This window comes from Podarcis muralis, chromosome 1 (genome assembly GCF_964188315.1).
Source record: "Podarcis muralis chromosome 1, rPodMur119.hap1.1, whole genome shotgun sequence".
NCBI lineage: Eukaryota > Metazoa > Chordata > Lepidosauria > Squamata > Lacertidae > Podarcis > Podarcis muralis.
In genome coordinates, this window is record NC_135655.1 from 128,929,820 (window position 1) to 128,957,588 (window position 27,769).

A 27,769-nucleotide genomic window follows, 5' to 3' on the forward strand; every position below is an offset into this window, starting at 1 on the left:
ATTGACGGCATCTCTTCTGGACTGCAAAAAGAATGGCAAAACAAGGAAAACAAGCACTCTTTTGTTCTATGTATATATTTAATGTTAATAATAGTGGTAAGATTAATGTGGGTTCCCCTTGAGCCTCAGCGTTTTTTCTTTGTTGATTTTGGCATGCTGGCGCCTCATTTGTTCTCTGATTATCATTTTGAGAAACATTGTCAGTAACTGGGTTGAATAATTGATCGTCATCTCTAATTATGCTGTTCTCCACAGGTGCCTGGAAAAACTCCAGATGGGACTTCGCACCATCTCCAGTTTGAGGGAAGAGAAAGACAATATGCCTCCTTACCCAGGTAACTTCTGTTTTAGATTTACATACTCTCACTCTCTTGTATATACGTACATGTATAAGCACACACAGGCACACTGCTTCTGCAGGCGGGTTTTCTGCTATTGTCGCACTGTTTAGCAAAATCTGCATCAAACAGACATCTGGCAACGAAATGAGAGATTATGCTGCAATTTTGTCGTGCTGCCCTTCTGCCAATGATTTAGTGCCATCTTTATAGCTGTGTTAATAATTTAGCCAGCCAATTTGGAGGGAGGGGGGGAGGAAGAGTAAAGTCTCTCTCAATGAACATGTCAGCAAGAGTCATGATCTGCCGAAGAAGAATATGACATAGAGGGAGCTTATTCCACAAGAGTTATAGTAGGTCTTAGCAGAGCCTGAGACAGAATTTACAATGAAAAAAAATCATAGCTAGCAATGACAGAATTGTGCTGTGAAAAGTTCAGCAGTGCAGCAGTTTGTGGCTTCAGAGGTGAGTGAAAAGGACTTGGTTTCTTGTTTCTTTCTCCCAATACACTAAGGCTGCAATCCTTTACACACTTACCGTATTTTTTGCTCTATAAGACTCACTTTTTCCCTCAAAAAAAATAAGGGGAAATGTGTGTGCGTCTTATGGAGCGAATGCAGGCTGCGCAGCTATCCCAGAAGCCAGAACAGCAAGAGGGATCGCTACTTTCACTGTGCAGCGATTCCTCTTGCTGTTCTGGCCTCTGAGATTCAGAATATTTTTTTTCTTGTTTTCCTCCTTCAAAAGCTAGGTGCGTCTTGTGGTCTGGTGCGTCTTATAGAGCGAAAAATACGGCACCTGGGAATAAGTCCCACAGAACAAACTTCTGAGCACAGGATTGTGCTGTTTCTCTGCTCTATGACTAAAGAACATTGGAAGTGAGGAGAACTGTTAGAACTTCTCTTGATTTTGGGGGGGGTGTAGTAAACCTGTGATCTTCAGGTGAAGGGCAGTATAGAAATTTAATTAAGAAGAAGAAGAGTTGCATTCCTAATCAAAACTCTGCTCCTTTATTTTTAGAAGGTTGCACAACCACTCCGTCCCTTCTCAGATTTGCAAAATCAGAACCAAAGATGCCCTAGGCACAGTGTGTGTTACTCATCACCAGGCACCTGTTGGGTAGTACCTGCGACTTTCACACCTGTGGGGTTGCTTCTCCTTTCCCTGCATACTCCCTAGAGAGCTACAGAACTGTGAAAATCAGATTTGACCAGAGATCACAGTGACACACAGCACATTGATGTGTGTGTCCTCTGTGCAGTAACAGCTCCACAGTACATCCTCCAAGTATCTGTAAACGGCCTGCGTAGTTAACTCCATATCCATGGTCATGCGGAAAGCAAGTCAGCAGCCATTTGTTCTCTCTCCCCATCCCTGCTACTGGCTTCTTGAGATCACTGTGGCAAGGAAGGGCTTGGTGAGCAGAGTTCGACCAAGCCCAGGTCAAATTCCAGAAAGGCAGGTCCACAAACATGAATACGGATGGTGAGTTCAGGTTCCAGGATGGCTAGCAAGGGGCAGGTTCCACAAACAAGGTAACAAGTGGAGGTCAGGTCTCGGAAAAGGACAAGCAAGGATGTGGTTAGCACCACGGACAGCTCCCAGTGGGCCTTACTTGAATGCTGCTTAACAGCTAGCAATCTCTGAGGAAACCTTGAGTAGGTTTCCGGTTTCCTCTAGGTAGCCAGTGGCGTCCCGTGATGAATGATGCCCCTGCCTTAAAAGGGACCTGCTTCCTTCAGGAGCCTTTGCTTGTGACGACACAGAAGTAACCTCAGCTTTGGAAGGAGAGTGTGAAGGCAGTAATGTTTTCTCACGTGCTTTGAAATTCTAGCTACTTGATGAGCAAACAATGGTTTGTTTGAGTCAGGGAAAAAGAAATACTTCCATTTGACGTGTAACAACCCTCTCCTCAGGGAGGCCTGGCACCAACTTGGTCATCATTTTGGAACCAAGAAAATACTTTTTCCTTCTCCCAGGCATTTGGGATTGGATGTTTTTATTCAGATTATGGTTTCAATATGTTTTTTCATTGTGGTGTTTTTCTTCTGGTTGTAAATCACTTTGGGACTTTTGGTAGTGAAAAGCGATAAATATCCTTAATAAACCTGACTCAGTCAGTGAAGCATGAGACTCTTAATCTCAGGGACATGGGTTTGAGCCCCAGGTTGGGCAAAAGATTCCTGTATTTAAAGCCCTAAACGGCCTCGGTCCCGTATACCTGAAGGAGCGTCTCCACCTCCATCGTTCTGCCCGGACACTGAGGTCCAGCACCGAGGGCCTTCTGGCAGTTCCCTCACTGCGAGAAGACAAGTTACAGGGAACCAGGCAGAGGGCCTTCTTGGTAGTGGCACCCACCCTGTGGAACTACCAAACTTAGAAGACATCTAAAGGCAGCCTTGTTTAGGGAAGCTTTTAATGTTTAATAGGTTATTGTATTTTAGTGTTTTGTTGGAAGCTGCCCAGAGTGGTTGGGGGGACCCAGCCAGATGGGCGGGGTACAAATAAATAAATTATTGTTTTTGTTGTTATTATTATTATTATTATTATTATTATTATTATTATTATTATTATTATTACAGTGGTGCCCCGCAAGACGAAAAACCCGCAAGACGAAAGGGTTTTCCGTCGCGGAGGCGCTTCGCAAGACGAAGTTCCCTTTGGGCTTGCTTCGCAAGACGAAAACGTCTTGCGAGTCTCGCCATTTCTCCCCCCCCCCCCCGCTTTCCCCCCCTTTTTCAAAGCCGCTAAGCTGTTAATAGCCTTTTAACAGCTTAGCCGCTAAGCCCGCTAAGCCGCTAATAGCGCTAAATCGCTAATAGCGCTAATCCGCTTAGCCGCCAATGGGGTTGCTTCGCAAGACGAAAAAACCGCTAGAAGAAAAGAATCGCGGAACGGATTATTTTTGTCTTGCGAGGCACCACTGTATTATTATTATTATTATTATTATTATTAATTGTACAATACAATAAGCTAGAGGGTTGGGGACCCAAAGCTGTGTTGTGAGACAACCTTGGGTTGGGTCACACCAGGAGCACAACTGTTCCTTTTCTTTTAAGTCCCTTAGTGGGTTTTTTTAAGAATATGGGAAACATAGGATACAGTGGGAAGATGGAGGGAGATGAAGGAGAAAGGGAAGGGAGAAGGCAGCAGAAAATTGGGCTTCTATATTAACAACTGAAAACTAGGTAACAAGTAGCAGGTGGGGTGAAGGATGGACTCTACGTCTGAAAAGACTAAAAGGCTGCTTTCTGGTATAAATAATAAATTGTTGTTGTTGTTGTTGTTGTTGTTGTTGTTGTTGTTGTTGTTGTTGTAGGGGGTTGGCCTATATGGTCCTTGTTGTCCCTTCCAACTCTACAAATCTTTGATTCTATTATTCTGTTTGATGGGCACCTGCCATGGCTGATTGAGTTGTGATTCCTGCATTGCAGGGGGTTGAACTAAATGACTCTTGGCTTCCCTGGCAGCTCTACAGTTCGATGATTCTATGTAACTGGTGCCTTTCTCTCAGTCAGTACATGGACAGCCAGCATGGTGCCTGCCAGATGTTATTGGACTACAACTCCCATCATCCCTGACAATTCGCTGAACTGGCTGGGGCTACAATTGGAGTTGTGGCCCATATCTACATGACACTACGTCGGCTATCCCTGTCTTAGTACTTCAGAAGTTCAGGATCCTTTCTCAGCTTGAGAAGGATGGGTTCTGGTTGAAGATGCTTTGCCGCCTCCCTTGAGCAGTCCTACAAAACTGTTCAAAGATCTGGCGTCTGCTAAATGGCAGTGTGCCTCCACACTTCTCCCTATTTTCCTGGCTGCCCATGTTTTTACTCAAGTAATCCTGTCAGTATATTTTTACAAGAAAGTGTTGTGCTCTTAAGAGATTGGGTGTTACTCAACTGTGCTTTGATCAGAGTGGGCACACTCAAATCAATGGCTCTAATGGAGCAATTTTCATCCATTTTAGTGGGTCTACTTTGAATAAAACTTAGTTGAATGCCACTCACTGTGTTTATGCCATGCTTTCATTGATGCGCTATAACAGGGCAGGATCCCAAATAAAGGGAACTGGCATCTTAATTTCACTCCCCCTAGTATTTTGAATAGTGAGCAATCTGGGACATGAGCACCTTTCAGAAGTAATGCAAAAATGCTCTGAATCTAAGAGGTAGCCATCTATGTACAGCATTATTTTAGTTCTGTTTTGCATTATGTTTCCTAAAGGCTGCGGCTTATATTAAACAGTATTAAGAATATCAGATTGGATTTATTGGGTCTCTCCTGTAAGAAAAGTTTTCCCAGGCTTTAACTTGCTTTGACTATACACTAAGATCTGTTAATAATGTTCTCCAGTTTAAAGGGGATTTTTACATTTCAGACTATCTCTTTAATTCACATCTGTGACTAATATGGACCATAATTTGCTAACTTAGTATCAGAGGAGCTATCTTCCTTAAAAGTTTAGTTTGGCTCCCCACTGTTTTCCTGCATGCCTCAGGTAATGAGATATTTTCAAGATCCGTTTTTAATCTTCGGAAATTCTTCCCCGCTACTGTCCATTTGCGTTGCGAGTCCCACTGGCAGGTTATATATTGCAGAAAGTTACTAAAGTTTCCAGAAAGGAGCAACTTAAAAGGCTGAGCCAAACATACCCCTCTGCCCAGGTCTTTGCTTCCGTCCTTTGATTGCGTCCTTCCACTCATTTCCTCTTCCTAACAGATCTATTCCATTCCTTCTGCGCCTCCAAGTCCAAGTCATTTCTAGGCCTGCAGCCACTGCTGTCTTCCATCTCGTCTCCGAATCCCCTCTATTTCTTTTACATCTGCTCTGTAATAGATCATCAGAACTGAATATAGTACCCAGCTGTGCATGTACTATTGATTTATATTACATAGGAGCTTTTTCAATATCATTTTCCATTCAGTTCTCCTCCACCTCAACATCTTGTTTACTACTTTTGACTGCAGCTTCCGCCGGGCGTTTAGCAGATTTACATTGTTCACACGAACACAAAGATCTCCTTTCCTGATCGATTCTAAGTCTAAATCAAGCCATTAATCTTACTCCCTGCTTTTCCAAACTTCGGTTTTTATCTCTGTTCTGGATATGTATTTGGAAAGGGTTTAAGAAGCAATCAAGATGTTCCATAGCCTTTGCGTTTCTGAGGGTAGAAGGGGTTTTCAGCTGGAAGATTAGAGGCTGGGGCATTTGTGGCAGCCTCTAGTTTAAGTAAGAATATCTGGAATGGCGTCCTTTAAATAACATAGGCAAATTTAGATTATTATTTCTGAATATTGATATTTCAGCTGGTACAAGATGTGAGGTTTTTTATTTGATTTTATTTTTTATTTGAGAATTGTGTGGCAACAGGCAAATATTTCAGAATAAATGCAGAGCAGTTGAGTTACTCCTGCTCCTCCCTTGAAATGGCTTAGCAAATAAGGGGAGGAGAGGGGGAAAGGCATGTTGCGTGAGGAAAAAGCCTCGCTCGGATGGCGCTGTGGGTTAAACCACAGAGCCTAGGACTTGCCGATCAGAAGGTCGGCGGTTCAAATCCCCACGATGGGGTGAGCTCCCATTGCTCGGTCCCTGCTCCTGCCAACCTAGCAGTTCGAAAGCACGTCAAAGTGCAAGTAGATAAATAGGTACCGCTCCGGTGGGAAGGTAAACGGTGTTTCCGTGTGCTGCTCTGATTCGCCAGAAGCGGCTTAGTCATACTGGCCACATGACCCGGAAGCTGTACGCTGGCTTCCTTGGCCTATAGAGCGAGATGAGTGCCGCAACCCCAGAGTCGGCCACGACTGGACCTAATGGTCAGGGGTCCCTTTACCTTTACTTTACTCATACATTCCCCAGTTAGCACTACCTTGAATTCCACCCCAATGGTTTGCTTTAGATTTACCTGCCAGAGATGGTAAGAGGCACTCACTGAGCCTCACCAGGAAAACTTGGCAGACACCAGTTGAGATTGAATCGGACAGTGTTGGGCTTTGGCTTGATACCGATGACCCTCAAGTCTGAGTATCAATTACTCAGTTTGGTGGGGCTCTGCAAACTTAGGGTACTTGCTGAAAAACACTGCTATTGGACTATTGACTAACCTTGGCAACAGCTTGGAGTGAATCAGACAACGTTTGGTTTGGGAGTGATAACTATGACCTTCAGTTTCAGTTTAAATTACAGTGGTACCTCTGGTTACGTACTTACTTCGTTCTGGTGGTCCATTCTTAACCTGAAACTGTTCTTAACCTGCAGCACCACTTTAGCTAATCGGGCCTCCCACGGCTGCCGCTCCACTGCCACACGATTTCTGTTCTCATCCTGAAGCAAAGTTCTTAACCTGAGGTACTATTTCTGGGTTAGCAGAGTGTGTAACCTGAAGCGTATGTAACCTGAAGCGTATGTAACCTGAAGCGTACGTAACCCGAGGTACCACTGTACTCAGTTGGGGGGGCTGAAAATTGTGGAGTTTTTGCTGCAAGACTGTTGCCGAACCTTGGCACTGGTTTGAAGTGATTTGGACACTGTTGGGTTTTGGGGTGTTAACTACGAACCCTAGTTTGATGGATCAATTTCTGTTTCGGGGAGCTGCAAAATTACTGCAAAACTTTGGCACGAGTTTGGAGGGAATCCCAAATTTTGACATTCATTAGCATCCAGGGACTGTCAGGAATGCAGGTTCATCCACAGGTCAGGAAAAGAAGACATGAATGGCAATCGGCTTTTGTTCACAATACAGTGGTACCTCAGGTTACATACGCTTCAGGTTACAGACTCTGCTAACCCAGAAATATTACCTCAGGTTGAGAACTTTGCTACAGGTTGAGAACAGAAATCGTGCTCCAGTGGCACGGCGGCAGCTGGAGGCCCTATTAGCTAAAGTGATGCTTCAGGTTAAGTACGGTTTCAGGTTAAGAACAGACCTCTGGAACGAATTAAGTACTTAACCCGAGGTACCACTGTAGTAAAAACACAACGGAGTTCATCTAGGCTAGTCTGCCCTAGTGGCATTTGGTCCCTGTGTCCATCTCTAGCCCTCTCCTTCTGGACTCCTCCCAAGCAGCCGTAGACTCCGTCGAGGGAGAGGGATCCCCCCAGTGCCGGATTTATGTATAAGCCAAACAAGCTGTAGCTTAGGGCCCCACTCTCTTGAGGGCCCCAAAAAAAATTAAAGGAAAAAACCTGTATTAATTGTATTTCGGTTCAACAATTACTTTGATAAAATACATACATAGTTATGGGCAAATGGCTTTAGATACCTATTAGGTCCATAAATTAGGGACGCTGGTGGCACTGTGGGTTAAACCACAGAGCCTAGGACTTGCCGATCAGAAGGTCGGCAGTTCAAATCCCCACGGCGGGGTGAGCTCCCGTTGCTCGGTCCCTGCTCCTGCCAACCTAGCAGTTCGAAAGCACATCAAAGTGCAAGTAGATAAATAGGTACCGCTCTGGCGGGAAGGTAAACGGTGTTTCCGTGTGCTGCTCTGGTTCGCCAGAAGCGGCTTAGTCATGCTGGCCACATGGCCTGGAAGCTGTACGCCGGCTCCCTTGGCCAATAAAGCGAGATGAGCGCCGCAACCCCAGAGTCGGTCACGACTGGACTTAATGGTCAGGGTTCCCTTTACCTTTACCTATGTCCATAAATTACCATATAGCATATATTCAACAGACAAAAAAACAGTGACAATTTGTTGTTGACAAAGGATAGCTGGACATATAAAGGGCCCTTTACCTTCAGTAGCTTAGGGCCTCATCAGACCTAAATCTGGCCCTGGATCCTCCTCTGGGCAATGTGCAAAGCTCTTCATGATCTGGGTGTCAGTGGAGGAGGAGAGCCAGCTGAAGAGGGGCTGAAGCAGTTGCTGGCTCCCCTCTGACAAAGTTTGCACTCAACTCTGACCATTGGCATTCAGCCCTGTCCTGCTACTTTCACCTCCCAACTTTTCCCTTCCACAGACTGGTCCTCTGTGTCCCACCACCACCACTGACCTGGGTCTAAGTCCTCTGTCCCCACGACTCTTTGCCTTCCAGCCTGTCGCTGACAAATAGTTAATAAGCCCGATGAAGGATTATCCTTAGCTAAGAAAGGGGCTGGTGGAGATATGCAGTCATACCCTATTAAAGTGGGTGGGAATGTAGTGAAGCCAAAATCCACTGGCAATGCCATTTGGACAGCCTGGTGGTATTTCTATGCAAAGATAACAAGTATACCAGATGCGCACCGTGACAGTTTGCAGCAACGCTAATAAGCAAGATTGCTATCCCAGTTTAATACCAATGGTTGGGTGGCAGGGAGCAGGAAGGTGGAAGAAGCCTGCCTCTTCCTAAGCAAATAAACACGCTGATAAATTCAGTTAGCTGTTTTGCTTTGGAGTCTGCTTTTGAGGTTCTGGTTGTTAAATAACGTTGACTTTTTAAATAAGCATCAGTGTTAATGGAACATGAGTCCTAAGGTGGCATGGGTTCTCTGTTATTAAAAGCTGTAAAGGAAAATAACCAAGAGTCAATCAAATCAAACGTGTCTTTTTTATTTTATTTTTAAAAAACCCTAATGCTAATAAAAAATTACAGTCATAATTTGGCAACCTTGTATGGGAAACTTTCTGCTAAGTCAGACCTTCCCAAGGGCTCAGGAGTGATGGATACTTATTCTTATACCGGATTGTGTTATTTAATCTCCAGAAGGGAAGGAAAAGCGTAAAAGGCAAAGCCAAGGATTTGCAGGAAAGATAAGAGATCTTCACACTCGCTAGCTGCTCCAGAGCTCTAAGGTGAATAGAGCAATGTTACTCAGCAATGTTAAAGCTTCTCACTTAGGAAGAAAATACCATGATTCTTGCCAGACATACAGTGCTTTTTTGGCACCGTGAATTTGACCATAACCGCCTGGCAAATAGAAGGGGAAGAAATGGAGGCAGTGAGAGATTTTACTCTCTTGGGCTCCATGATCACTGCAGATGGTGACAGCTGTCACGAAATTAAAAGACGCCTGCTTCTTGGGAAAAAAGCAATGACAAACCTAGACAGCATCTTAAAAAGCAGAGACATCACCTTGCCGACAAAGGGCCGTATAGTTAAAGCTCCGGTTTTCCCAGTAGTGATGTATGGAAGTGAGAGCTGGACCATAAAGAAGTCTGATTGCTGAAGAATTGATGCTTTTGAATTATGGTGCTGGAGGACACGCTTGAGAGTCCCATGGACTGCAAGAAGATCAAACCGATCCATTCTGAAGGAAATCAGCCCTGAGTGCTCACTGGAAGGACAGATCCTGAAGCTGAGGCTCCAATACTTTGGCCACTTCATAAGAAGAGAAGACTCCCTGGAAAAGACCCTGATGTTGGGAAAGATGGAGGGCACAAGGAGAAGGGGACGACAGAGGACGAGATGGTGGGACAGTGTTCTCAAAGCTACCAGCATGAGTTTGACTAAACTGTGGGAGGCAGTGGAAGACAGAAGTGCCTGGCGTGCTCTGGTCCATGGGGTCATGAAGAGTCAGACACGACTAAACAACTAAACAACAACAACAAATGTTAATATACCTGAAAATCTGCCCCCTTGTCCCCCCCAAGCCTCTAAACTGTTTTCTGGTTCCATCTGTGACATGTAAATACATTGTATGGTTTTCATTTAATGGACAATATCCACTGTCACGCATACTCAGAGTAGACCCATTGAAATCAATGGACTTCAGTTATTTAAGTTTTGATTTCACTGGGTGTACTTTGAGTATGACTGATGTAGAATATCACTCAGCCTTTATCTCTAGTTAAAATTAGCCTGCTTCCTGATTTTGGCTTCACTGCAGCCTCCTTCTATACAAGGGATAATTAGGAGCATTCCAAGTTAGAGAACTGTTGGTGCCTTTCGATGTGAAAAGTTTCTCTTTTTGGACCCAGAAATAGACTCTTAACCAGAAGTAGAGGTCAGTCACTGAGACCTTTAATGATCGGTATTAATATGATGTATCTCCTGCGCCTTGGCCACCTTTCTAGCAAGAAATGCTGATTCTTAAAAAATCAATGTTTCGATTCTTCTCAGCCCTTGTGTTGATTCAAGAACAACATTTTGTACCATAAAGGACACTGGAAAGACTAAAGGGTGAGATCTTGTTGTGAAAATAACTTCTGGAGCAGTGAAGAAAAAGGGTGAGGGGAATTACTATGACACTCCCATCTTCCCAGGCTCATTAAAGTTTAAGGTGGGCCTTATAAAGGATATCTAGACTTATCTCAGATAAATAGTTTGTCTCATGCCTTTGACATTCAGGACCTGCCATGGATGCTTTAGTTTCCCCCGGCTACTAAATAAGTCTAGTGAAATGTCCCAAGGGACCATAGGCTTCCCTGCAGCATAATTTGTTACAGTAATTTAAGAGGAGCGAATCAAATAATAACTTGACAAAGAGGGGAGTCAACACTATTATACAACTGCTGTATTTGCATAAATTCGACATCCTTGCCAAACCTTGAAAGAATGCATTAATTCATGTCCATAATCACCCTGAGATTTCTTAGATTCATGTTCTTTCTTTTACACATTCACCCTTCCCATCCAGCCTCTCCCATGCCATTGTGCAAAATTAATCTGCTCAGTAGAATGCATTTGTCTTCTGGAGTCACCTTACCATTTTGAATATTCCCCTTGAGGTTGAAGCAAGATGCAGAGTTTGCAATTACTTTTTTTTTTTCTTGCAAGGTTACTTGCCGATGTAAGCTTGCGATAACAGCCACCAGTCTGAGTGTTTCATTGCCATCACCAAACTGACGGATCTTTTATATATCTTCCTTAGCAATTTTTTGTTTGTTTGTTTGTTTGTTTGTTTGGCTTGATATATAACAGTGCAGTAAATTTATATTTGCTCAGCTTCTTTTCACCCCAGTAAGTGCTATGTCCCCAGTTTGAAAACGATGCTTATTGACTTTGTGGGCTGTATCAAACTAAGATTATGGTTACCAGATGTCCCCGCTTCCCGGGGACAGTCCCCGGATTTACAAATCCGTCCCCGGAATGTCCCCGGATTTCATTTAATGTCCCCGGATTTATATTTTAAGTGTTGTAGATTTATTAGTAGGGAATGAATGTTGCGTGATTGGTTCAACGGCATAAGACACATCATATGGGGACATCTGGTGAGGCAAAATGGCGGGCGCCACAGCAGCAAGCAGCTCCTGAAGCCAGCCAGAGCCAACTGCACTACCAGGCTGGCTCTGGGCTGCTGAGACTGCTGCTACTACTGCCGTTGCCGAAGGGGAACCTGGGACGCCCAGCACGTCAACTGGGGGAACCGCTGACCCCCCCCCCCCATGACCCAAATTGAGCTGGGAGCGAGAGTGCCCCGCCACCCGGCCGACTGCCCAGCGGTGCTCCAGGGCCAGTAAAACCCCGGAGCTGACGCAGGGAGAAGGAGGAGAGGAGAAGGAGAAGGAAGAGAGAGAAAGAGAAAGGAGAAAAAAGAGGGGAGCCCCACCGTTGTTGTGTTGCTGCCACCGCCGAGGCTGAGGAAGAAAAGTAGGAGGGCAAGGACATGTGGCCAAGCCCAAGCCCGACCCAAGCCTACTCCACGGTGGATAGCGTTCCAAGAGATCAAGCCAGGGCTCAGAGGAAGGCTGCATGACAGAGGAGACCACAGAAGAGAAGATATTACTTCTTAATTTTCTTAAGAAATATTTCTTTTAATAACTCCCCCCCCTCTTTTTTTTTTAAAAAAAGTGTCCCGGGATCTTTGAAAAAAATCTGGTAACCTTAAACTAAGTCGTTCTGCTAGTTCAAGTCCTTTGGGCTGTGTGGCAGAACTTCCTCTCCCTCTCTCCATGTGCCTCCCATATACCTCCTAAATGTGTTGTGGGTTTTCCCCTAGCCCTCCAGATCAGATTTAGGGGGAGGCAGGGAGAGGGAGGGGAAGTTGTGTTGCGCAGCCAAAAGTACTTGGCACCAGTGAAATTGTTTGGATCGCACCACTGAGCCTCATGCTGACAGTCCAGATCCGAGTTTCTCTGTTTAATTGAAGGCAGATTCCTGTTAAGAGTGACATCTAAGACACTTCTGACCAACATGTGGCCCAGGGCTAGCTGTGACTGGCTGAAGGGAATGCTTGCCAGACGTTTGCCCTCACCCTCTGCTTGTTGGCAAAGGGCTCAGTGGAAGAGCTTGTGCTTTGCATGCAAAAACTCCGAGGTTCAACCCCTGATGTCTCTCAGTCGGACTGGAGAATGCTGCTATCAGAAATCCTGGAGAGGCAGTCCCAGCCAGTGAAGACGATACGGAGCTATAACCTGACTTGATAAAAAGCAGCTTCCTATTATTTCCCTATACTCACGTAATGGGGAACATCTGCACAGTTCATGGGACTGAGCTGTCATCATTAAATCACATTCTTAACCAAGTCATTTCAACAGTGCTATGAGAAGGCGTTGCAGTCCAACCACAGCTTTCCATGTCATCGTTTTTCCACGTAGGTCAAATTTACAAGCTCAAAGACAGTTGGATTTTGCTTACACTAGGATGTTTCATTCATCATATTGGGCATACCACACTGTTTCGTGTGTGTGTGTTGTTGAGCCTTTGTCTCTTAAACTGAGTGCAAGGGGTGGAAGCCAACATCCGTATTATGTTCCATCTGCTTGCAAAAACTTGGTCCAGGATGGAAAGAACAGCAATTGCTGTTGAAAGGAATGTAAAGATCTAGGGCCAGAACTGTGGCAGAGTTGCTAAGCAAGCTAGAAGGAACTGGAAGGAATCTAGACCAGTTTTAGAGGTGTGGTCATGGGTTAGGACACCAGAGGTGGCTGTTGCCCATTGCTGGTGAAGGAAGAAGCAATGAGCACAGCAGTAGGGATGAGCCAGAGAGACAATGCCAGACAGAGTTGACTTCTGCTGAGTTTTGCAAGGGCAACAGTGAGGCGGAGGAGGAAGAAGCTGACAGCCAGAGCCACCCTATGCACTGGTTAGTAGGGTGAAATGCAGTCACCTCCAGATCAGTCATGGTTTGTGAGCTACCCCTAGGGACCCCTGACCATTAGGTCCAGTCATGGCCAACTCTGGGGTTGCAGCGCTCATCTCGCTTTATTGGCCGAGGGAGCCGGCGTACAGCTTCCGGATCATGTGGCCAGCATGACCAAGCCGCTTCTGGCGAACCAGAGCAGTGCACGGAAAAGCCGTTTACCTTCCCGCTGGAGCGGTACCTATTTATCTACTTGCACTTTGACGTGCTTTCGAACTGCTAGGTTGGCATGAGCAGGGACCGAGCAACGGGAGCTCACCTCGTCATGGGGATTCAAACCGCCAACCTTCTGATCGGCAAGTCCTAGGCTCTGGGGTTTAACCCACAGCGCCACCCGCGTCCCTGTGAGCTACCCCTATCTAACCCCAAATTACTCTGAGATGAAGAAGGGAGGCTCTCCACTGTGGAGCAATTTGGTGCCCTCTGTGATGGGATGAAAGTTGCGAGCGAGCATTTAGTACAAGTGGCTGAGCACAAAACTGACAGGAATGCCAGACCTAAGTGAGGCCGAAAGACCCTCTGGGTTTCCTCATATGTGCACCCCTTTCCATAAGATCCATCTTGCACAGCTTAGCATTTTTCTCTCCACAAACTGGACGTGACATTAATTCTGTCAAATGCCAAAATTTTAAAAAGTTTAAATGGCAGCTGCAGAGCTCCCCAGTCAGGATCAGGCCTGCAGCATACTGGGAGTGGGGTTTAACCCTTTCCCCACCATGGCCTAGGCAAAGGAATATCCCTCCCCCTCTCCCTGCCCAAGAGCAAGATTTATTATTGGAATGAAATGCAGTTTTGAGAGTGGTGGTTTTCATTCTGACCACAAGGTGTGGGGAGGGTGGTTAAAAACTGCTGTACGCTGTAGTCCCAGTCCTGACACCACCACTACCTGTCTGATATGTCAAGTTTTAAAAATTGTTGCGTTCACACAAGTAACTTCGTGTCTAGTTTGGTCACCGCTGCTATGGGCTGTACTCTTTACAGCCTTTTAAACAGTAACCAGCTGTACCACAACATGCTTTTGTAAGTACAGAAGTGGCCTAGATTTGTGACCAACCTCTCAGGCTTATCCTGTAAGGAAGTTCCCTTAGATCAAGATATTCAGCTCAAACATAAAACAGGGAAAGACACTTCTTGAATATGGACACCTCCATGCATAGATTGTCAGGTGTGTTTGCATCTGAAATCCGAAAGACTTTCTCTTTTAAGGGGAAGTAGAAATTTGATACAACCTACAAGAGCAAAAAAGGAAAAGGCTTGACGCCGATAATGGAAGGGGAATAATTTGTGCTTCCTTAATGTAAAGTGGAGCAAAGCCTGTAATTAACAAGTTGCCGTTTTTTCTGAAAGCTGAATTGGGTCTTTTATACTGAAAGGCATTCTTTTTGAAGGAAGTCAAGGAGGTCACAAGGTCAAAGCATCAAGTCATGGAGTGCAGCTGTTCAACCAGATCTGTAATCTCCAAGGGAGTAACTAAAGAAATTTCAACTTGCGGGAGGGGCAGTGGTGCCCTGGTATCAATGAGGACATTTCTTTTAAAAACTGAAACGAAACAAAGCTCCCTGAAAACGTTAAAACCAGTTGTTCCAGAATAATACTTTGGAGATGTAGACTAAGATCAGAAAGAGAGAGAGAGAGAGTTGGATTTTGTCCGTTGCTCTCTTAATGGCTCTCATAATGGGACGCGGGTGGCACTGTGGGTTAAACCCCAGAGCCTAGGACTTGCCGATCAGAAGGTCAGAGGTTCGAATCCCCGCGATGGTGTGAGCTCCCGTTGCTCAGTCCCTGCTCCTGCCAACCTAGCAGTTTGAAAACACACCAGTCAAGTAGATAAATAGGTACCACTCCGGCAGGAAGGTAAACGACGTTTCCGTGCGCTGCTCTGGTTCACCAGAAGTGGCTTAGTCATGCTGGCCACATGTCCTGGAAGCTGTACACCAGCTCCCTCGGCCAATAAAGCGAGATGAGTGCCACAACCCCAGAGTCGGTCACGACTGGACCTAAAGGTCAGGGGTCCCTTTACCTTTTACTCTTAATGGCTCTCAACTCATCCTCAGAAAGAGCCCGTTGATATAAATGAGATGGTTTAGAAGTCGGTTGGTTCCTTGTAACTAAACAGTTGAATAAATAGAAGAGGAGACAAATGTTTAAAATGGTTCCCTAAGTAGTACATTTGTACAAAGTGAAATTCTTGGGGGAACGGTTTTGTCTATCTTGGCATCTGGCCCTCATGGCCTCAGAGCTAACTCTTAAGGGGAAAGATAGGGGAAAGATCAGCCCTGAAGAGATCTAGGAAAAGAGCGCTCTCCACAGAAAGGCATGCGAGTACATATAAATAGAGAAATTATAGAAGTATTAAACCATTAAGGAAAGGATAGCATGTAACCACAGAAGTACAGGAGCAAAAATTATTTTTGAAAACAAACCATTTATGGTAGAGAAAGAAACACAAATTTTAATGGAAGATGCTTTTAGTGAAAAAGAAGGATGTCACTCTCTCTCTCTAAAAGAAGAAGAAAATTGGATGCAGATTAAAAAGAGAAAGATCAAATTTTAAAAACAAAAGCGTTTGTCCCATAGAATACATCAAAGAGGTTGGTGTGTGGAGAATACAGAGCTGTGCTGCAAAGCGCAACCTTGGCATGGATAGCGCAGATACTGAAATCACTCAGGAGATGGGAGATTGAGAAGCTCAGCTGGCCGGCTTGAAGGGAATGTGCAAAATTGGAAGTGGAGTGAAACAGTGTTGTGGTGTAGGGATTGAGGGTTGAACGCAGGAGACCTGGTTTCATGTTCCCCTTTATGTCCAAAGAGACCAAAGGTACATCTAATGAAGGCTGTGCATTGGGTTAGTGTGGCGACCAAACAATGAGGCAAATCAGGGTAATTTGGGGGTTCTTCCTTCCCCCTGAGTTGAACCATGACAGTGCCGGATTGCCAAATAGGCAAAGAAAGCACCAGCCTATAGGGGCCCAAAACAACAGATCAAAATAATATCGATTTGATCTTGAAAGAAAATTACAAAAACATATTAGGAGATAATTTGCAATGGGGGGGGGGACAAGATTTTGACTGCCTAGGGGCACTCCACAGGGTTTAATCCAGCACTGAACCATGATGTCAAGATTAAGGTTACCAGATTTTTCCCCCAATGAATCTGGGGACACTTTAAATAAATAAATAAATACTACACGTTTGGGACGTTGGTGCTGCAGCGATGGCGGTGGCAGAGGGGCGGCCACCACCTTGACTTCAACCGCCATGTTTCCCCTTCCTCTGAGGCTTCTATCTCCCTTCTCCATGAACCTGGGCCGCCCCTGAGTTGTTGGTTCTTCGGTGGTGATGGTGGGGAAGTGGTGCGCGGTGAGTCAGGCATGGAAGGTGGAGAAGGAGGGCTGAGAGCAGCAGCAAGGCTCGGGCAGCGTGATGCCTCCCTTCCCATTGGAGCAGCCCCAATCCCATTCCTACTTGCGTGCAAGTAGGAGGGATGAAAGGGACGTGGGTGGCGCTGTGGGTTGCGGCGCTCATCTCGCTTTATTGGCTGAGGGAGCCGGCGTACAGCTTCCGGGTCATGTGGCCAGCATGACTAAGCCACTTCTGGCAAACCAGAGCAGCGCACGGAAACGCCATTTACCTTCCCGACGGAGCGGTACCTATTTATCTACTTGCACTTTGACATGCTTTCGAACTGCTAGGTTGGCAGAAGCAGGGACCGAGCAACGGGAGCTCACCCCGTCACGGGGATTCGAACCGCGACCTTCTGATTGGCAAGTCCTAGGCTCTGTGGTTTAACCCACAGTGCCACTGTACTTTCTCTACAGAATAGTATATATTTCTCTAGGTTCATGAGCTTTGCAAGAAGGAGACGGTCTACATTGTTTTCTGTGGAGCACTGCTTGCTGTTAAGCACAACACTGGGGGGAATAAGGGGGTCTCAACACCACTCTCAACACCCTTAACAACTCTGCAGCCCCCAGAATTCTCCAAGAAAACTGTTTCAAGTGGTGCCGTAATGCGTTAAAAGTACCGTATTCTTCCGTGTATAACACGCCCCCATGTATAAGATGACCCTTATTTTTTTGGACCGCAACAAAAACTTGGGGGGGGTTGTTGGGGGGGGAATTGCCCAGAGTTGTTGAGCTTTTGGGGGGGTCACCGCCACCAATCGCTCTACAGCCTGCCCGCCAATGAAAATCATATGCATCGCCTCAGCCACCAATTGTCTGCACTCTCGTATTATACACAGAAAGATACGGTATAGTGGGAATGTGGCCAAAGATGTTTACCCTGTGTGAATAATACTTTGAAATTTTTCGGGAGGGCGAAGATTCAGGACAATATCAGTCCACATGGTAAATCAATGGAGAAGGGGCATCAAGGCAACACACACACACACACACACACAGAGAGAGAGAGAGAGAGAGAGAGAGAGAGAGAGAGAGAGCGCGAGCGCGTTGAATCTTTTAATGAATTGAGATACATGGAGAAACAGTTCACAAAAAAACCACTTAGCTTGACAGACAGAGAGCCTCACCTGTTTTGCAAATGTTTCTGTGATTCCAGTGTTATTGGACCCGTTTTGTCTCCGTTTCAAAGATCACCTGAGTCAAACCTGAATGCCGAGTGCTGCATTTATGATACGTTTTCCAGCATGCATGTGCTGTTGTGCACCGTTTTCAATTCCACTGGCCCCGTTTTTTAAAAGCCATTTTCCTAACGAAAGGTAGAAATTAATAAACGCTTGAGAGCTTGCAACGGTGGCAGGAGTGTGCTCTTGTGCTGAAAAGCTTTAGGTGACGTGTAACTAAATTAAAGTGCGACTTTATCCAGTTGTGTGCATGCTTAACAAAGTTCTTGCTGCTTAACTTTCATCTCTTAATAGCGATGTGTGTCTCGCATTACTAGGCTTTTCGCTCCTTCTTTTGGCCTCAGAAGACTGAAATGCATGCAATCCTGGGAGACCCTTGGACAAATGTTAGTTTAAAAAGAGTTAATCCCCTCTGAACCAGTAAAATAAAAGGGGGAAAGGGAAGTCAGGAAGCCCTGACTCAAGAGGAGTCCAGGAGGCATGAATTTAAATGGCAAGGCGGTTGATAGGGAGGTGAGAAGTAATGTTAAACGGAGAGACATTATTCAGGTCAGCATCCTTCGTGAGCAAAGTAATTGATATCCGGTGCTTTTGCAACAGCTGAAAAAACAGCATAACATGCTCTACACGACTTAACAGCCGTAGGAAGTGAGAGGAAGGAGGGTGTTACCCTTGAAGGAAAGTGAGTTACCTACCAGTTTTGTTCCACTTCAAAGTTAATTTAGTATGGAGAATGCAAACTGCACATTCAGCTATCTGTTAGGCCGTGTTCTAGAAATGGGCTCGGCATAATCTACAGAGCCGAGGGAAGCAAAAGCAAGTGTGTATTAATTCCGAGTGGCTCCTGATGGAGAAGAGGGCTTGAGGGAGCACCCAGGGAACCGGGGGTGTATCATGAGAAATTAAATGGAAGCCTTTTGCTTTCACTCAGAACCTTTGCTTTCTGGGTGAAACAAGGTGTGTTCTGTAAAGCGAGCAGCTATAGATAGCAACAACATTTGGCAAGAGCAGGCAATCTCAGTGGGATTTCACAGTTGAAACTCGGTGCAAATGACTTTTTACTTGGATCAATGTGCCACAGCAACTGTATTATATGACAGCATTTGACATTTTAGTTATCCATTTTCATTTTTAAAAAATAAATAGAGGGCTTTTTTATTGAAGTAGCAGGAAAACAAACATGAAAAAGGTATGTTGTGCACTTTGAAGTGGATAACCTAGTGAAAAGAAGGAAATGCACATATCATTTATGGGCAATATTTTCTGTTGCTTAATAAAACTCTTTTTTTTAGGAACACAGAGAATTCAAATAATATCACCTGACATTTATATAGAAGCGTCTTTCTAAACATCCTGGAATAGCCAAATACAGGCTGTGTTTCCGTGAGAGCTGAGGTGTCTGTAACGTGCATCTCTTACGTACTGTCAGCCCTCAAGACATCTGGAAATCGGCATTAGGGCGGTGAAAAAGTTGTACCGTTTTGAAGAAAGCAAAGATCCCTTCAAAAGAAGCCAAACTGTGCAGTCAGAAACCCTGAGACTGTTGTTAGTGAGCAGAGCCGATTGTGTCCTTGTATGCTTTTATGGAGCAGGCAGACAAAATATTATGAACGCTTCGAGGCTAGAATCAGATTTCAAAGTCTTTGTGTCTCACACAGACGTCTAGTAGCTGAGAGAGAGTTGGAAATGTTTCTTTCTGTTTTGCTTATTTTTCATAGATTCTACTGTTCCAACATGACCCATTTCTGCTGCAAAACAAGCTGGCATAGCTCAGTCAGTGGAGCATGAGACTCTTAATATAAGGGCCGTGGGTTCGTGCATCGCGTTGGAGGGGTTGATTAGATGACCCTTGTGCTCTCTTCCAATTTTATTTTATTTTATTAAGACCCTTTAATAATACCCTGACAAACAGGGAAAACCCTCCCCATGCTTCTCACAGCGAAGACATTGTTCCTCTCCAACATGTAGTCTTGCAAAAAGAAATGTCTGTTTGTAAAGAGAGCATGCAAAGTTTCAGGTAGCAAGCCAGTAATAATAGCAGCAGCAGAATAATCAAAGCACATTGAAGGGGTGCTGGGCTGAAATATTTGCCAAGTGATTTTCATAGAGGTTTTTTGAGGCTGGGATTTTTAGGGATTTCCAGGCCTCGGGATAAACTGGGGCTTCTCTGCTAGAAGCTGAACGCCGGCTCCCTTGGCCAATAAAGCGAGATGAGCGCCACAACCCCAGTCGGCCACGACTGGACCTAATGGTCAGGGGTCCCTTTACCTTTTACCCATGCAAACAATTTAACTGCATTGCGAAAGTCAGTGACACCAGTTTTCCTATCTGTGCATAGGACATACTGTTTGCACATATAGTGGTACCTCGGGTTACAAACACCTCGGGTTACAGACTCCGCTAACCCGGAAGTAGTATCTCGGGTTAAGAACTTTGCTTAAGGATGAGAACAGAAATCGTGCCGCGGCAGCGGGAGGCCCCATTAGCTAAAGTGGTACCTCAGGATAAGAATGGTTTCAGGTTAAGAACGGACCTCCGGAACGAATTAAGTTCGTAACCAGAGGTACCACTGTGCATGCATGACTGGATTTTTAACTATAGGACTTTATATAATGTGCTGTGTGTGTTTGTACACAGACACACACATCACATTCAAACCATAAGTGTTTTATATTTCTGCATGCTGGCTTTTCCAAAGGTCTTCCAAGTTCATACCAGGAGCCCTCTGGAACCACATTCAAAATATACTGGTAAAATAAAAACATTGCTCACCTTATTCCCCCCCCCCCCCGTACCAACACAGTTTCCCTATTGTTGGAAGCCACCCAAAGTGGCTGGGAGAATGAAGTCAGATGGGCGGCATATAAATATTATTATTATTATTATTATTATTATTATTATTATTATTAGTTCCTGGTTGTTCTGCAGCACCCTCTGGTGTCACACTTTAATAACACATTATTAACATTTCAAGCAAAGCGTAATGTGTCCATCTACATTATGAAAATCCTTCCTTAACCCTTCCTTAACGTTATAAACCACGAGTGTAGATCTGCCCTAGGTTCATACCAAGATTTATTTTTTAAACCCTCAGATTATGGCATAGCAACTATTTATATGCAAATCGGCAAGGAAACTTGCCAACTGTGTTTCAGGGTTATAAAGAATCAAATTTGTCCAGTGTTTCATGTAGCAGGGATCGTATTCTTGGCACCTTGATCCTCTCTGGTCTAGTTTCTAAATAGGAGGACATCAGGGCAGGTGTAGAGGGAAGGGACTGAAATTTGGAGGCAGTGCTTTGAAGGGAGTGTATCAATGCATATCCCTTCACTCATCCTCAGTACCTCTACACACACACAGGCACAGATGTTTCCTGCTTAGAAACAGGAGACACCAGGAAAGAGCAGCAGTTGCAACACCAGTATATATGGGGGCAGGGCACACACAAAAGGCAGATACAGTGGTACCTAAGGTGCTACTGGACAATTTTTAATTTTTTCCTCCTTTATTTCGACTGTGTCAGACCAACACGGTTACCTACCTGAATCTAGAACAGTGGTACCTTGGTTCTCAAACTTAATCTGTTTACTGTTGGGAGATGTAAAAACGGCTGTAACTTCCCCACTCCGTTTTGACAGAAGCAGATAAAATTTGCAGGCATATGTGCCCCTTCAAAGTAGGCAAAGCCTACCAAACTACAAGCAAGTACAGTGGTACCTTGGTTCTCAAACTTTATCCATTCTGGAAGTCCATTCCAAAACCAAAGCGTTCCAAAACCAAGGCGCACTTTCCTATAGAAAGTAATGCAGAATGGATTCTAACGAGACTATTGATCCATAAAATGAAAGTGATAAACAATGTACTGCAGTCACACAATCAATCAGTCAATCAGTAGCTGAACTGGGCTCCACACAGTCACAAAAAGAGCTGCAAAAACAAAAAAGCAAAATAAATAGCAAAGACAGACTCAGTGTAACACTCAAAACGGAAGTGTGGCACTCAAATCGGAAGTGTAACGCTCAAACCGGAGCACGTTCGGCTTCCAAAAAAAGTTCGCTAACCGGAACACTTACTTCCAGGTTTGCATGTTTGGGTTCCAAGTTGTTTAAGTCCCAAGGCGTCTGAGAACCAAGGGACCACAGCCAGTGTGGTGTAGTGGTTAAGAGCGGTAGTCTCATAATCTGGTGAACCGGGTTCGCATCTCTGCTCCTCCACATGCAGCTGCTGGGTGACCTTGGGCTAGTCACACTTCTCTGAAGTCTCTCAGCCCCACTCACCTCACAGAGTGTTTGTTGTGGGGGAGGAAGGGAAAGGAGAATGTTAGCCGCTTTGAGACTCCTGAAGGGGAGTGAAAGGCGGGATATCAAATCCAAACTCTTCTTCTTATTTCTGGGTTGTGGTGAACATAGTACCTTGTAGCACCAAGCACACAATCAAAGTCAACAGCAACAAAAAATCCCACGTCCCAACTCTGGAGATATCTTCACCCTTGTAATTTCCACGTAATAATGGCACACATATCTATAAATAGGAGGAGAAGGATACAGAAATAAATGATCATGAAGTGCATATATTAGTGTAAACTCTGGCAATATATGGATGTCATGATAACTGGCTTTCTTTCTTTCCCCTTTATTTTGCTGGAGTGTGGTACCTGTCCCCAGTAAGGTTCACCATGAGCAAAAGTGTCTCATGTTTTGTTCCTCTTGCTGGCCATAACTTTCATGTTAGCTTTTCAGTGAGGGCTGTTTTTTCTCCAAAACACACTTATGCAACACATTTCATGATACACCAGCAAGTTCTTGAGGCCAAAATTACCACCTCGTTAACTATAGGTACTCCACCTTTTGGAAAAAATTGCTCAAGGCAGCTTACAGAAATTCTAACCCGTGTAAAACAATGAGAGTCTCTGCTTTCTCAGGAAACCTCCAGCTGTGTTCTCTGCTTAGTGCAAAGATGCATATTGATGACCAAAGTGGTTAAATGTACCAATCACGAATCACTGGTGCACTTAATGCTTCTTGATTGTCGTTATTAACATTGGTATATCGTTGCTAATTAATGCAATCAGTTTTCTTTTAACAAATTAAGCTCTGTAAATATCAGTGAATTATCAAAGGTGAATGGGCTCCCTCTCTTCAATGCTACCATCTTAATTTTGCCTGATTGCGGGGCGGGGGAGATCGGGCAACTCTTTGGTTGCTGTAGCCGTGAAACCGTTTCTGGTGTGAAAGTAGAAGAGAAGTATGAGAATCGCGGTTCTGATGGACAAAGGAGGGATGCTGGCAAACAGTGGTTGTGTGTCGAGGTCCCCAAGCCACCCCTCAAAATAATTCACAATTAACACATAATTTTTGCTTAAGTTTTTTGGCATAATTTTGGCCACAACTTTATTAAAATACATAATCTGTGAGTGGTTGCTTAGGCATTAGTTATGACTATCTGTCCCCCCGCCTGGGACAGAACTGACTTCCGAACTCCCTTGGAAGCCAGTGAAGGGAAAACAATATTGGGGAGCAATGGAGCTGAGTCACAGGCCCTCACTGCTCACCCGCATGCTCCCCAGGGCTTGCCGGCCCTGGTCCCATTTCAGGGATTGGACGAAATCGTGGCAAGCCCCTGGATTCCTTTAACGGAATTCCCTTCCACACCACCATTGGAGGGGCAGGCCCAGCCTATCCTTACCCCTCCTCCAACCAATTTTTATAACCATTGCCTAACCGCAACCTTACAAGTTGTGACGAATTGCTAAGTAGTAGGCAAAAACCAAATGGCACCAGCCAATCAGCCAAATGGACAAAATTCCTACTAGGCCCCTGCCCCAACGGCAGATGACCCCATGACAGGCATAGCAAGGTCAACCGGAACTCAGGGCGGGCGGGCGGGTGATCCAATACACTCAGTGAAAGAGAAAGCAAAAGCTGAGTGCCCCAATATTTAAAGCCTCTGGTCCCACCCACCACATTGCAACATGCAATTTGCCCCAGCAACCCGGCTATCCAATCGTTGCCACAGCCCAGCTCACTTTTACCTGCCGGGCAACAGAGGGTTGGCTTGGCAGATCCCACCGCAACACGTGCTCTCATTTCAGGGAGAACATGCTTTGCTTTCAGTAGATGCTTAGAGCAGCATTAGTTTGGCTTTCATTGGAACTGCTTTCTCTTGAATTATGGGGGGAGAGCTGGTTACTAGATTGGTGGACTGTTTGGGAATCTACAAGAATGTGTTGGAATACCAGAAAAATGGCTGTATAACGCTTAGAGAGTGCTGTTACCTTCTGAAACACCTTCATATATAAGGTAAAGGGATCCCTGACTATTAGGTCCAGTCATGGCCGACTCTGGGGTTGCGGTGCTCATCTCGCTTTATTGGCCGAGGGAGCTGGTGTACAGCTTCCGGGTCATGTGGCCAGCATGACTAAGCCGCTTCTGGCGAACCAGAGCAGCGCACGGAAACGCCGTTTACCTTCCCGCCGGAGCGGTACCTATTTATCTACTTGCACTTTGAGGTGCTTTCAAACTGCTAGGTTGGCAGGAGCAGGGACCGAGCAACGGGAGCTCACCCCGTTGCGGGGATTCGAACCGCCGACCTTCTGATCGGCAAGTCCTAGGCTCTGTATAACGCTTAGAGAGTGCTGTTACCTTCCGAAACACCTTCATATATACAAAACACCTTTTGGTGTGCCTGAAGATAAGAATGACACGCTAACTAGCAGAAATAGAAACATGATTAATTGTTTGTGTTACCTGTTTAAGGGCACAGCTGTACACTTGAGGTCTAGGTGAAAGCATGAACGGTAATATCTAAATAAAACCAATGACAAAACTTTTTTTAAAAAAGATTATGAACTTCCTTTGAGCTTAAACTGTTTTCTTTTACTGCGTAGATGGGGGGGGGGGGGAAAGGCACATTTCAGTGAGTTCGATTGAGTTACTATATCTAGAAATAAAATAATAAAGCAGAAGGGAAATACAATCTGTTCTGGCTCTGTATCTTTGTAATTTATTGAGGCGTATTTCTTTTAATCACAGAATATAGCTAAGGAGGGAGAATACTGACAGCAAGGAGGGAAAACAGAAGGAAAATGCTTTGATTTAGATGAAAGATAATGTTAAAAATAAGAGTTGTGTAATAGCATTAATAACCTGCTCTCGTGCTGCTTTACACAGCCCCTAAATATCAGGCTGCGTATTAATAGTAATCCAATATTTGAATAGCTAGAACCTCTGCACCAGTTGTTATTACTTAAGGAGACTCTAATGGCTTCTATTATTTCTTGAAAATCATTTTAACAATGTGGCTGAATGTTCATTGTGCTTTAAATTCGTTTCATGTGTGGAACGAGAACTGATTAAAATGTGTTTTTTATGTGACTTTCAAAGTGCTTTGTAGAATGATTTGGATGCTTGCAATGTAGTGAATGCACAGGCAAAGGGAAGAATTATTACATACTTTGCGTAGCTCTTCATCAGCCTCATTCCTTAGGCCCAGGGTTGCTCAGTTCCCTCGTATGTGAGAGGATGGTTTTCGTCAGCACACCAGCAGTGCTCGTCTTAAATACAGAAGCAACACCCCCTTGGAATCTGGGCAATTCCCAGCATGCAGTTTCCCGATCTGTTGGACTTGCTTGCTGTCATCTGCTTCTATTTAATGTGAGGTGTAACACAGATTGTCCTTCTAGCTATATCATTTCTGCTCAGGTGTTTAGTTACTCAGGACTGCCATAGGTCTGGATTTTCCTGAACACATCTGGGAATCGGGCAGCATTTTGACGTCTGGGTGGGTTTTTGTGAAATCTGCAAAAATTATCCGGGGAAACCCGGACATATGGCAAGGGGGATAAATATTTTTTTAATTTAAAAAAAAACACTAAAAAATATTTTTAAAGCCGCCAAGGTTAATTTTTTTCCCATGACCCCCCCCCCCCAAAAGCTCCACAACCCTAAATTACTGGACTAGGAGATATACAGCAAGGGAATACATTTCACTTCATTTTGGTGCAGGAGAATCTTGTAAGTGAAAGGTAAAGGGACCCCTGACCATTAGGTCCAGTCGTGACCGACTCTGGGGTTGCGGCGCTCATCTCGCTTTATTGGCCGAGGGAGCTGGCGTACAGCTTCCAGGTCATGTGGCCAGCATGACTAAGCCGCTTCTGTCGAACCAGAGCAGCGCACGGAAACACCATTTACCTTCCCACTGGAGTGGTACCTATTTATCTACTTGCACTTTGACGTGCTTTCAAACTGCTAGGTTGGCAGGAGCAGGGACTGAGCAATGGGAGCTCACCCCATCGCAGGGATTCAAACCGCCGACCTTCCGATCGGCAAGTCCTAGGCTCTGTGGTTTAACCCACAGTGCCACCTGTGTCCCTGTTAGACCTGTTAGCCCAAAAAGAATATTTTCTACTTACTTTTTCCATCAAGAACAGGGGTCAGCAACCTTTTTTAGCCATGGGCCGGTCCACCATCCCTCAGACCATGTGGTGGGCCAGACTATATTTGGGGGGAGGAGAGAACAAATTCCTATGCCCCCAAAATAACCTCGAGATGCATTTTAAATAAAAGGGCACATTCTACTCATGTAAAAACAAGCTGATTCCCGGACCGTCTGCAGGCCGGATTTAGAAGACGATTGGGCCGCATCCGGCCCCCAGGCCTAAGCTTGCCTACTCCTGATCAAGAACAATACTGCGTGATGAGGACATGCCCAGTGAATTTATCAGCAACCCCCTTGGGACTGAGGTCCCAACAAGTTGATACCATCTCCTTGCCTACTACTTACAATTTCATGTTCATAAACATGGTACCCGAAGGTAGGTTCCAGGCAAGAGTTGCTCCAGTTAGCAGCCAAAGAATTGCCGCCACCCCCCAAAACACGACGCAGAAAAATGCCTTCCCTTTAGCTAAAAGGGATTGGGTAAGGTTTCTCTAGCAGGCTGAGCGGAAAGGTTAATTCAATGAGATGCAAAGCACCCTTTTCACAAGACTGGGTGTTTTTCTCTACATAAAGATCTCAGCCTCTGCTGATCCAAGGAACAAAAGGCCAGAGACCCCAAATCCTAATCCCAGGGCTCTTTAAACAGGGGCTGCAACACAAAAGGCGTGACTAGTTAGTATGGAGACAGAAGCCGGTGGTGCCAAGAGGTTAATGACTCTCGAGGTATTACGCGGGGCGGAATAATGCGCAACATACAAAATGACACATGTTGTTAATTTAAGTAGCCAGCCATTACAATCTGCTTTTGCCCCCTTTTGCTTTTGAAAAGGTCGCAAAATAGCTTCACGTTGCTCAATAGGTTCTTTAATTCCACGCAACCTCCCGGAGGAGGCGTCGGCATTGCTTGAGATGATCTGTAGGCTAAGGGAGGTAAGCAGAGCACTCACTTTCTCTTGTGTCCAGAGTCTATGCAAATCTCATTATTGCCTTTGTGTCAAGGAGGGTGACAGTAGAACACCAGCCACCATCTTGAGCAGCTCAAACACAGGGAAGGGGTTGTTAGTGTTAAGTAAAAGGTGACTTCCTGACTTCCTGGGCTTGATCAGAAGAAGAAGAAGAAGAGTTTGGATTTTATATCCCACTTTATCACTACCCTAAGGAGTCTCAAAGCGGCTAACGTTCTCCTTTCCCTTCCTCCCCCACAACAAACACTCTGTGAGGTGAGTGGAGCTGAGAGACTTCAAAGAAGTGTGACTGGCCCAAGGTCACCCAGCAGCTGCATGTGGAGGAGCGGAGATGCGAACCCGGTTCCCCAGATTACGAGACTACCGCTCTTAACCACTACACCACACTGGCTCTCAATCACTCAATCACTCACTTGTGTTGAGGTGTTATAGGGAAGAAAAGA

At 45.1% G+C, this 27,769-nt stretch overlaps 1 protein-coding gene across 2 annotated transcripts in view; it reads left to right on the forward strand.

The window, feature by feature from the left end:
- The window catches only part of PARD3B (par-3 family cell polarity regulator beta), a 582,805-nt gene that overhangs the window by 534,898 nt on the left and 20,138 nt on the right, over positions 1-27,769 (forward strand). For both annotated transcript variants that reach the window (XM_077918269.1, XM_077918271.1), the window contains one exon: positions 256-335. In XM_077918269.1, coding sequence (XP_077774395.1) covers positions 256-335 — 80 coding nt within the window. The remainder of the gene's footprint in view (positions 1-255; positions 336-27,769) is intronic.